Source organism: Gavialis gangeticus, unplaced genomic scaffold, assembly GCF_001723915.1.
Source record: "Gavialis gangeticus isolate Ggan-Ray unplaced genomic scaffold, GavGan_comp1, whole genome shotgun sequence".
NCBI lineage: Eukaryota > Metazoa > Chordata > Crocodylia > Gavialidae > Gavialis > Gavialis gangeticus.
In genome coordinates this window covers 28,919,763-28,931,599 of record NW_017729026.1, presented here as the reverse complement: position 1 = coordinate 28,931,599, position 11,837 = coordinate 28,919,763, and the positions used below count along the sequence as shown (strand labels likewise).

The window sequence follows — 11,837 nt, the reverse complement described above, 5'->3', positions numbered from 1 at the left end:
CCCTATGAGGAGAGGCTACTGGACCTGAACCTGTTCAGCCTCTAGAAGAGAAGGCTGAGGGGGGATCTAGTGGCCTGTTACAGACTAGTCAGAGGGGACCAGCAGGCACTGGGGGAGTCCCTGTTCCCCTGAGCACTACCAGGAGTGACTAGAAATAATGGTCACAAGCTGGCAGAGGGTAAATTCAGATTAGACATCAGGAGGCGCTACTTCACGGTCAGGGCAGCTAGGATCTGGAACCAACTTCCAAGTGAAGTGGTGCTGACTCCTACCTGGGGGTCTTTAAGACAAGGCTAGACAATCACCTTGCTGGGGTCGTTTGACCCCAGTACTCTTTCCTGCCATGGCAGGGGGTTGGACTTGATGATCTACTCAGGTCCCTTCCGGCTCTACAAACTATGAAACTGTGAAACTATGAATGGTGATCAGTCTGACCCTGAGTGGAGGGGCAAGGTCCTCTAGTCAGAAATTTCTGGCTTTAATCCTAGTAGGAGCATTGGCACACCCCGGTCAAAGTCCCCAGTCAGCACCCAATGCCTCTGGGAAGGCTTAAACACACCCTGACACATATAACAGAAAAGCATGGGAAGGGACAAGCGGCAAAGACCAGAAGCATAGAAATACCCACGGTAGAACATAAGCATAGCTGTGCCTAGATCATGTCTGACCAATGGCTGTCCAACCTCTTCTTGAACACCTCCAGTGACAGGGAGTCCACAGCTTCCTAGGCAGTCTATTCCTCTGCTTCACTATTCTCACAGTGAATAAGTTCTTTTTGGATATGCAATCTAAACTTACTTTGCTGCAGCTTCCAGCCATTGGTCTGTATCCTCCTCCCTTCGGCAAGAGAGAAAAGGTTCTTTCCCTGTTCTTTATGACAGCCTTTCAAGTACATGTATTTGAAGACTGCTATCATGTCCCCTCTTAAGTGCCTTTTCCACAAGCTGAACATGCCTAGCTCCTTCTGACTCTCCTTGTATGGCTTGCTTTCCAAGCCCTTGATCATCTTTGTTTCCCACCTCTAGACCTGTTAATGAACACATTGAGCAGCACCAGGTCCAGGACATATCCCAGTGGGATTCCACTTGAAACCTCCTGTCATTCTTACATGGACCCACTAATAATTACCCTTTGCTTGCAACTATCAAGTCAGTTATCTATCCACCTTGCAGTAGTTTTATGTAGCCAACATGTCTCCAATTTGTTTATGAGAAGTTCATTCAGGATCTTGTCAAAAGCCTTGTTGAAGTCCAGATACACTATATCTACAGCATTTCCTTCATCCACTCAAGTAGTTACTTTGTCAAAGAAGGAGATCAAGTTTGTTTGGCATGATTTGCTTTTCATAAATCCATGCTGGCTGCTGTGATGAGCCCTTTCTCCTCCAGATGCTTGCAAATGGCCTTCGTTAGGATATGTTCCAGTTACTTCCCAGATATTGAGGTGAGACTAACTGGTCTGTAGTTCCTTGGGTCCTCCTTCTTGCCTTTTTCAAAAAGTGGCACTACACTGGCCTTTTTCCAGTCCTCTGGTACCTGGCTCATCTCCCATGACTTCATAAATCTCAGAGCCCTTGGCAATAATCTTCATGAATTCATAGATTGTAAGGCTGGAAGGGACCTTGGAAGATCATCGGGTCCAGCACCCAGCAGAAAAGATGACCCCAACAAGATGACTTGTCTAGTCTCCTCTTGAAGATTTCCAGGGTAGGTGATTGCACCAGTCTGGAGGGAGCTTATTCTACAGTCTGGACACCCTGACTGTGAAGAAATTTTTCCCAATGTTGAGTATGAATCTATCTTCCAGGAGTTTGTGGCCATTACTCCTGGTTCTCCCTTTGGGTGCCCTGGTGAACAGTTGCTCACCAAGCCCTTAATGTACTCCCCTAGTGTAGCGGTAAGCTGCTACCAGGTACCCACTCAGCCTTCTTTTCCTCAGGCTGAAGAGTCCCAGATCCCTCAGCCTTTCCTCATATGGCTTGCCTTTTAAGACTGATCATATGGGTGACTCTTTCTTGGACTCTCTGGAGCTTGTTCACATCCTTGTTAAAGTGTGGTGCCCAGAACTGGATGCAGTACTCCAGCTGTGGTCTCACCAGTGCTGAATAGAACAGAAGAATTACCTCCTTGGCTTTGCTGGAGATGCATTGATTGAGATCTTCTCTGCCAGTTCGTTTAGGACCCTGGGATGAAGCTCATCCAGCCCTGATGACTTGGATTCATTCAGACTCAACAAAACTCTCTGACCATCTCTTTAGCTATCTTTTCCCTCAACTTGTCCCCTTCTTTACCCAGATAATCCATGTTAGGTGTCTGGCTGCAGCTTAATTTTTTTGTGAAGACTGAAGCAAAGGAGCTGTTGAGTAGTTCTGCTTTCTTCCTATCTTCAGTTAGGAGTTCCCCCTGGCTTGTAAGCTGTGGGTCCCTCTGCTAACTTGGTCTTTCTTTTCTAGCCAACATACTTATAGAATCGCTTCTTCTAGTCCTTAACCTTCTTTGCCAGATGCAGCTTGTTCTTTATCTTTGCCTTCCTGATTTTTGTCTCTGTGGGTTCTTGCTATTTCCTGGTACGGTTCCTTGGTGACTTGCCCATTCTTCCATTGCTGGTATGATTTCCTTTTGCATTTGAGGCATTTTAGAAGCTCCGTGTGCAGCTATATTTGTCTCTTGCCATTCTTCTTGTGCTTCCATCAGGTCAGGACAGCTTCTTGTTGGGCTTCCAGTACTGTGCCCCTTAGAAGCTCCCAGCCCTCCTGGATGACTTTATCCTTCAGTCTGTCCTTCCCTGACACCATGCCTATTAGCTCCTTCAGTTATATGAAATCCCCCTTTTTGAAGTCTCACATCCTAATTTTGCTGACTTCATGTTTTCCCTTTCTCAAGATCTGGAATTCTAGTGTATCATGATCACTTCCTCCCAAGTTGCCCATCAGCATCTGTAATGAAGGAAACTTTATCTAGCTGCGTGCGAATCATTTGGGTGTCACACTGACCTTTTTATGTAGTATAAAGGGACAGGAACAGGATGAAGATAAGTGAAGATAAGTCTCATCTTTGAAGTGTTTGAAACAAGTATAAATTACCATAAAATGTGAAAGCAATAATATTTAGTTCTCTGGATTCCCTCATCCTAATATGCTGAATCTGCCTGGCAAGTGTGCCCTATCTAACTTATTACAGAGGAACCAGAATCTCTGATCCATCTTGTTTCATGCAGAATATTACCTTGTCCCCATTTCAGCTTCTCACATCAAAGGCTCAAGCAATGTCAAATCAGGTTGGCTCAGCAAATAGTCAGTAAAACAGGTAGAACCAGCTCTCTATTCATCAAGTCTTTCTGGTAATAGCAACAGAGCTAGTTTGTTCTTGGGTTATGGTATTTGCTGACCACATCTTTTAGTCAGAGGAGGGGTTCCACCTAACAGGTCCTTGTCACTGGATTTATGTTGCAATGTTTTAGAAACAATGCAACTGTGGAATGATTGCTTTGGTGAAGTCAGGAAGTCCAGCCTTCTCCTCAGAGTACTTGAGCTTCCCTTGGACTGCAGAGGGGAGACTGCAACTTAGTGAAGTCAGGGTTAGTGGAGGAATTTTCCAGATGAAACCTGGAAACCTTCCAGTTTTATACATGAGAGTATCCTTGAAACAATTAGGGTTATTTGGTCCAATTTCCTTTTAGTTTGCCTGAGCACATGTTAGTGTAAACAATTATTTGTAATTCAAGTCAAAACACAGATTGACCACTAATGGAGATTTGGAATCGGTTAATTTAAACAATTATCTATTTGCCTTGCACATAATAGACTGCTGTGTATCTAAGATACATTTTTCAAAAATGCCCAGATTAGGTAGGAGCCTGAGTTCCATTTTCAAAAGCATCCCTATAACTTAGGAACTTCACTCCCCTTGGCTTTCAAAGTAATTTGGGTGCTTTTGAAAACGTCTCTACTTGAGCCTTGTGAAAAATCCCTTCTGCATATGCTGGCGATTGCTGTTTAATAGACAGATGCATATGTAAATTTCAAGATATATGTCTAGTTTTATACAACTGTTTTTTCATTCTTCATGTTTAGGCCAACTCATCTGAATATCAAATGGTGAATTTAGATATATTTGAGAAAGTGAACTTTGCAGGATATCTTTATTGATGCAATATAGAGAATACTTGATTTGATTTATGATTTTTCTGTTTTCTCTAACTCTCCTTGTCTCCACAGTTTCATTATTCTTGTGCTCAGTAACAACTTTTTTATTCTGCTTTCTGGGTTCCTAGTGAATTATTATTCTATATGGCTAGGACACAGACACTATGTTGAATTGCTAACCTGTATTAATTTAATAGACCATACTGACATTCCTTGTAAGAGTAAATTTGCTCATAATATTACAGGAAAGAAATGTAAGTTTGAGGAGTCGGAGCAGTTCAGCAAGTGGGAGAAATTCTAGATCTGGGTATGGGACAGAAAATCAGTTGGCAGTAGCACCAGCTATTCCATATGCTACAGGGCGCCATTTGGATATGCACCAAACCATTAAAAGGTATGGTCATGACCAGAGCAGTTCCCCTCTCTTTGTGGTTGTCAGTCTAATGTCAGTGCAGCCAGTCCTGGGGCCCTGGTGCTTCTCTGCTCCTTGGGGTCTAAGGAGGTACTGGGCACTGTTCTTTCTTCCAGGTCTCTTAAGCATGCTCCCAGGCCTATACTGATGCTGTTTTTTTGACCAGTGGACTTCCCTGAATCCCTGTTTTTTAGACATACTTCTTCAAAGTCCCTCTGTAAGTGGGGACTCCAACTTCAAGTTAAACCCTTTTGGGGTAGTAAGGCAATAAGACAAGAAATGCAGGTTTAGCATAGGAATTTTGCAACCATAGATTCTTTTATTCTTGAAAGGTCTAGACAGTTACAGGTCTACGGCAGATAACAAATGGTCCTAACAGATGGTCTTGTCCTCAGCCTGATCTTACATCTCCTGTGTGGTCAGTTGCATTAGGCCCAGTAGTCTATACTGCTTTCTTGGCCTGTTTGTCCTGCCTGTGCCTGACATGGAGTACTGTGTACCTAGGAGGGACTGGTATGAACCAGTTGGAATCAGTTGTTAAATAGGTCTTGGACCTTGCAAAAGCTTGCTGTCAGGTAGACTTCAGACGCTGGGCCCAGACCTTTTTCCGTGTGCTTAGGTGTGAGTGATTATTGCACAATATATCACTGGTCTGGGCTAGTCAATTCAGAGGCAACCAGATGAGGCAAACACCTATGATGAATGTCTCATTTTTAGCTAAGTTCTGAGGCATCCTGTACTCAGTCATGAGAACACAGTGTCCAGAATAGTTCACCTTATTAGACAGTTCTCAGCACACCCAGATATCCTGTTCCAATGTTGGGTTACAACACAAAATGAAGCTTACAAATGAAAGGGCATTCATAAAACAAAAAGGAATTTCCCCCAACTCCCTTAGTCTACCTGAGAAGATATTCTTAATTGGGGCTCTGTATCTATTTTCACATACTTAATTTTCAATAAAATAATAAATTAAATATATTGACAATCTGTACCTGGGTCTTGTATATTTCAGCTACCCCATAAAGTCTATTATATACATCCCAAAATGTTTTTAATTGAATTGTATGAGGTGTTCTGTTTAACCTAAAACAATTTTGTAGATCAGATTGGATTTATTCATGGTGCATCTTGATAGCTAACTTTTCCTGTCCCTGGCTTCAGAGTTCAGGTGTAATGTCTGTCTTTACTCTTAGACCTCCAGAAGCCTTTATTTCTATTCAGCTGGAGAAACTGGGGCCACGGGACCTGATGCTAAACACATTCATTGAGAAAAAAGAAATCATGGGCAGCAGGATGCAAAACCCTGTGAGTCAAAGTACCTTTAGTGAAGAGACATGTTTTTGTCGACTTTAAGCACTATACTAAGTTTTTTGTTAGCTTTTATTTTGTTAAAGCACCAACATAACTCTCAGCCTGTAATAACTGTAAAGAGAAGACTGGCCTTATGGTTAGGGCATCCGCCCAGGATACCAAGTTTCAGTTCCCTGCTCTGCCATAGACTTCCTTGAACAAATCACTCAGTTCCTCCGGGCGTCAATTCTCCATCTGTAAAATGGGGATGATAGTTGTCCCGTGCTCTACTGTGGGCTGTAAAGACAAGGGCCAACTGTTTGGGAAGGCATGCCACAAATTAGCGCTGTGCCCTCCCCAAGTGCCATTCTAATTACTTTCCTCTACCTAATTGCTGCTCTGCTTTCTGCTCCCTGCCCTATCTGAGACTGCTGCCTGTCCTTTCCCTGATCTGCTGTGAGCCACACACAGAAGTTTCCCATTCCACTTGGTGCTGCATGTTAGCCACCCTTGAATTACATCATTGGTGATGAGGCATTTGGATACTGTGGTGATGGGGAGCCTCTCAGTGTCTCAGATAAATACATTTGTTTGCTGTAGAATGTGTGTTACAAGGAATAGAAGTGTGAGATTTAAATGTAAAATTAATAAATTGATAAACAAATACATAAAGCCGAGAAGGAATCTGAGCATGAGGTGGATTTATCTTATTTAACAAGGGGCCTGTCCTGACCTCAGTTTCATGATTCTGTAGTCAAGGTGACTTAAAGGACATCTTTGACCCTCCTGCATCCTTCAGTTGCAGTAGGCACTCCATAGCAACACCTGAAGTCCAGTGGACAATAATTAGAGCATGGAGATATAAACAATTCTACAGAAGATTATAAGACAGGACTTTATCATTCATTAGATCATCTACTGTTACTACTGATGTGTATATGCCCTTACTCTATGGTAAATGTAAATTAAACTTCCCTTTTTTTTGCTGAGACCTAAGTCACTAGGGTTTAGCTTCTACCTGCCACAGAGCCACACAGGCAGTTATCACAGAGCATCTGATGTGCAGTAAAGCCCTGCCCATTTTTAACTTGTGGTCAATTATTTTATCCATATACAAAAGGGAATAGCAATTTGCAGGTGGCTCTTGTGAAGTTAACCTACTAGTACAACTTAAGTCCCATCTGAACTATCTTCAGCTGAAATTAGGAAGAATGTTCTATCCACACTTGGTGTTTCATTTTGATACATCAGGGGATTTTATTCCAAAGTCCATGATGTATGCTTCATAGGTTAGAAATAGACCCTAGAATAGGAGAACTCTTCTTATTATGCCTTTTTAGTATGCCATTTTATTTTTTAGCAAATTGTGTTTAGTCTATAAGAAAATTAAATAGATTCTTTATGATCTGTGCTCCAAGATAAAACCAGATTTTGGGAACCATCTTAATGCGGTATCTAGAAACTGAGTAACATAGATCCCATTCTGAATTTGCTTGCAACTCTAGGTCTTGTCCTGAATGCATTAGAAGTTAAATTTAGTTCTGAACACAGATGATGAAAGATTTTTTTAAAATCACACCTCTCCTCAGCTCCCATCTTTCCCCAAAATCTCACTAAATATTGTATCACAAGTCCTCAAAAATATTATTCAGTTTAACATACTCAGTTTAACAAACTATGTAACCAATTTAATAACCACTATTAACACATAGGGGAGAGCAACTATTAGTAGAATACTCTTTTGAGAAAAAGAATTGCAATGTTTATTGACTAAGTTTGGTGCATGTGACCTAAATGCAAGACCTATGCTGAAACTGATTATTGACTTAATAAACTCTTTCCAAGATCTGCTCTGTTGGCTAAAATCGTGCCTGACATTCACTTTCAATACAGCTTTAAAAGAATGTACTGAGATATACTTTAAGACCTTGTTTAATACATGCATAAAACAGTATTTGTGTAATGTAAAATATGTGTTTCTGCTTTTTTGATACAAGGTATGCATACAGGTATATAGAAATGTTGCTAATTAGAAATTATTTTATTCTAGGACGAAGTTTTAAAAATCAAGAGGGAAGTTATTGGTGAATACTGTCGTATGTGAGTATGTTGAAGATAAATGCTTGCACGAGTGCCTGAGGATCTGGTTAGAACACGATCCATTTTTAATGAGATACAACTACATTTATTGGCTTAGTGGAAGAAAGGCAAGAGTTAAAAGCAGAACTCTGGAGAGAGCACACTGGAACAGGCATCATTCTTTCTCCAGGACTGTGCTGAGGGAAAAGGTCAATGATTAGATGGTATTTAGAGGGTGAGGAGAAGGGCCAACATGAGGACTGAACCATAGTAAAAGTTGAGAGTGGCAGAGTAAATCAGAGAGTGATGATGGAGCTGTGGATCTGGGTGACAGATCATCCTGCAGATTCATTTGGTGGATTGAAGTGATTTGAGAGAAGGAGGGAACACGAGGAAGAAGAGTTTCAAACCTGGGTTGAATCTATTCAAACCTGATTTAAGCTGAGAATGTCAAAAATATCTTAGAGCTATATAGGCCGTACTTTGGCTTCAGTGTTTGTCAGTGGGAGTTTGCTCTTGTTGAAGTGAATGACAATAGTTGTATCCTTTTGCAGGGTGCCAGTAAGTACCTTTTTTAAAGAGATCTTTTGTATACTGTTTTGACTGAAAAAACAAGCCACGCTGACAAGTTTCAATAAAGCTGTTTAATATATCAAGTATCCATCCCATTGTACATTCATACAGTTTGTCAGCAGGACATCTTAGGTGCTGTGAGAGGACAATATTTCATAGATATGGGCACTTGAAGATACAATATGGGTGCATCTATATGTGCACTTTACTGCAGAGTAGACTAATTAGCTCCACAGTAAAGCATCACAGTCGATATATGTGCCAGTGTTAGGGCTCAGTAGATTAATTAACTCCACTATAAGATAGCACTGCCAGGGACAGTACTATCTTATGGCAGAGTACTTGTGTGCAATTGAACGCACATGTAAACTGTGACGGGCTGGCTGGAGCTCGAGAGTGCTAGAGTGTGGGAGCTGCCTGCTGGCTAGCCCCACGCTGTAGCTCCCTTACGCCCCAGCCAACACCTCTGCCACCTACTGCTGCTACCCAGAGCCCAGGGCTGAGCCCCTGGGCCCACTGCCAGTCCAAGACTCTTCTGTCTTGGCTCTAACTGCTGTGGTCCTGGGCACATGTGTAAATGTTGCAACCAGGAGCAGCTGACTCAGGTGCGAGAAGCACCACTGTTTATTTCATTGTAGTAATTGCTCCTTTAGATGCACCCTATGAGTATTTATAGCTACTTCAAAAGAGCAGCTGTGAGTATGAATTCGTGGGTATTTTTAAAGGGCTTTGAGAATATCAGGTATAAGGCATTATAGAATTGCAAAATATATTAATGTTGCTTTCATAATTTTTATCCCTCTGGGTTTCACAGCACAGTAGAATAGCTAACTACCGCTGATAATTTTAGTGGAAGATGCCACAGGGTATGTCAGTATAGAAAAGGAACAGAACCAAGAGGATTATGGAATGACTCACTGCACAGTACTGCATATACATATTTTTGTGCTTTGTAGCCTGAGCCATCGAATGTCACACCATGCACTGAGAGGCCAGATCATTGCATGCTACAATAGCCTGAGGAATCTACTAGAAGCTTTCCCTGTCATCAGAGACAAATACTTCATGATTGGGCTACCTCAAGAGAAAAAGGGGGAAAAACACTGGAAGGAAAACCTTCTGGCCAGTCCCAGGTTTGTAGTATCTTCAAGAACATGTCTCTTGTGACCCAGGCTCCAAAGTAGGAGATATTGCTTAGTAAAGATGAACATTCCTCTTGTGCTTTGAAAGCTGTCTTCTGTCAGTCTCTGTGCACGATGGTTTCTGCTGTGATAGTGCACAATGACTCCAAAGATTGCACAGGGAAATCTTTTAAAATATCCTTATTTCTAAAAGCAGTGTGGAAAGAGCAATCAAATGAAACATTAGGTATTTCCAAAATGTAAACCCTGCACTTAAACTTCAACCCAGTTTAGTTGAGGTGTTTTTACCCTTAGCTTTTGTTTAACTCCTACATTTAACTTGTTAATAAGTAAGAGTATAGGTTTTGGCTCCTTCACTTGAATGCCTTGGGTTGAAGGACTAGTGCAGATTAATTCTTTTGGCAATAGCCCTATTTGACTCCCACAACCTGGCCACTTACATCTGAATGCCAGATGAGTGCTGTGGTGCTTCTTCTTCTGCCCTACTTTTTGATTCCTATTCTAAAGATTAAATGTAGATGCCTAGTACAGAGATACCACAGAACAGTTCAGAAGCATCCATCTTATTGCAAGGAAAAATGTGTTCAGCCTTGATTCTGTTTCTGTCTGAATGGCTGAATCATCCAGGCCTTGTTGGGCAATCATATCTGTAAGTCGTAATAGGGTGGTATATTATGACATAAAGTAATGTGTTTTTGGTCAAGAGTTTTCTGCCACCCAAGAAGGGATTCATTAGCTAACTAATGGCTTTTTTTATACTTCTTGAAAAACTATATGCGTATGCATGTGTACATTACTATATGACTGCCCCTTCTACTATGGAGTTCTGGATTTAAAAAAAAAAAGAACAATGGAGAAAAAATTCCCTTCTCCTTCTTTAAATGTTCTCTGGGCTGCTGTGAGGGTGGGAAAGGGGGAGGAGGGTTCTTTCCACTTCTTTCCTGTGCTGAAACGCCTGACTGCATTTTTCAGCCTCAGTTTGTGTCATAGTTAGCAGTCAGTTTCAATGCACTTGCTGTTAACAACAAAATACTCCAGTGCATTTGGAATAGTGGAGAGTTTCCTGTTTAGTGTTCACACAAGAAAGCAAATCAAAAGTAGCTCAGATAACTTCAAAGTACTGTCAAAGTGGCAGCCAGACTGCTGGGAGGAGGAGAAATTTAAAACTGCCTCTCTTTTTCCTTCAACCCTTATACTCTAACCCTGACCAAGTATCCAGAAACATTCTCTCTGCTGTTTAGTTCAGTGTGTATGGGTGTTATTTATCACCAATTGTCATTTGATTCTTTAGGTTAAGCTCAGAAGCCCCATGTCTAACAAGGAACTGTCAAATAGTTTAATTTAAAAGAAGATTCACTTTCCTCACTCTAACGTAGTGGGCTATTCCAGGAAATTAATTGTATCACTTTCTCTTCTGAAATAAACCTGTTACTTGTGTTGTTAACAGTCAAGTGCTTGAAGGATGAGGAGGTTACATGTTCCAGGCTTCTGACATAAGATGCCTTTGCCTTTGGATGAAAGCAATAGATATTTCATAGATTTCATAGACAGTAGGGCTGGAAGGGACCTCGGAAGATCATCGAGTCCAGCCCCCTGCCCAAAGGGCAGGAAGTCAGCTGGGGTCATAGGATCCCAGCAAGATAAGCATCCAATTTACTCTTGAAGGTGTTCAATGTAGGTGCTTGAACCACCTCTGATGGCAGGCTGTTCCAGACCTTGGGGGCTCGGACAGTAAAGAAATTCTTCCTTATGTCCAGTCTGAAATGGTCTTGCAGTGGTTTATGACCATTTGGCCGCATCATCCCTTGGGGCGCTCTGGTGAACAAACATTCCCCCAGATACTGGTGGTCACCATGGATAAACTTATAGGTGGCCATCAGATCACCCCTGAGCCTGCGCTTTTCCAGGCTAAAGAGCCTCATGGCTCTCAGCCTGTCGTCGTAAGGTCTGTTTTCCTGACCTCTGATCATGCATGTGGCTCTTCTCTGGGCTCTCTCAAGCTTCTCTGCATCCTTTTTGAATTGTGGAGCCCAAAACTGGACGCAGTACTCCAGCTGCAGCCCCACCAAGGCCAAGAACAAGGAGAAAATGACGTCCCGGGATTTGCTTGTGAAGCACCTATAGATCCAAGCCAGCGTTTTGGTTGCTTTACTAGCAGCATCGCATTGCAGGCTTATGTTCATCTTCTGGTCAC

At 42.0% G+C, this 11,837-nt stretch overlaps 1 protein-coding gene across 4 annotated transcripts in view; it reads left to right on the top strand.

Annotated features, from left to right (window-relative positions):
* The window catches only part of LOC109299620 (transmembrane protein FLJ37396), a 218,140-nt gene that overhangs the window by 119,603 nt on the left and 86,700 nt on the right, over positions 1 to 11,837 (top strand). For all 4 annotated transcript variants that reach the window (XM_019520116.1, XM_019520117.1, XM_019520115.1 and 1 more), the window contains exons 24-27: positions 4,390 to 4,538; positions 5,753 to 5,864; positions 7,900 to 7,949; positions 9,458 to 9,634. In XM_019520116.1, the coding sequence (XP_019375661.1) occupies positions 4,390 to 4,538; positions 5,753 to 5,864; positions 7,900 to 7,949; positions 9,458 to 9,634 (488 nt within the window). The remainder of the gene's footprint in view (positions 1 to 4,389; positions 4,539 to 5,752; positions 5,865 to 7,899; positions 7,950 to 9,457; positions 9,635 to 11,837) is intronic.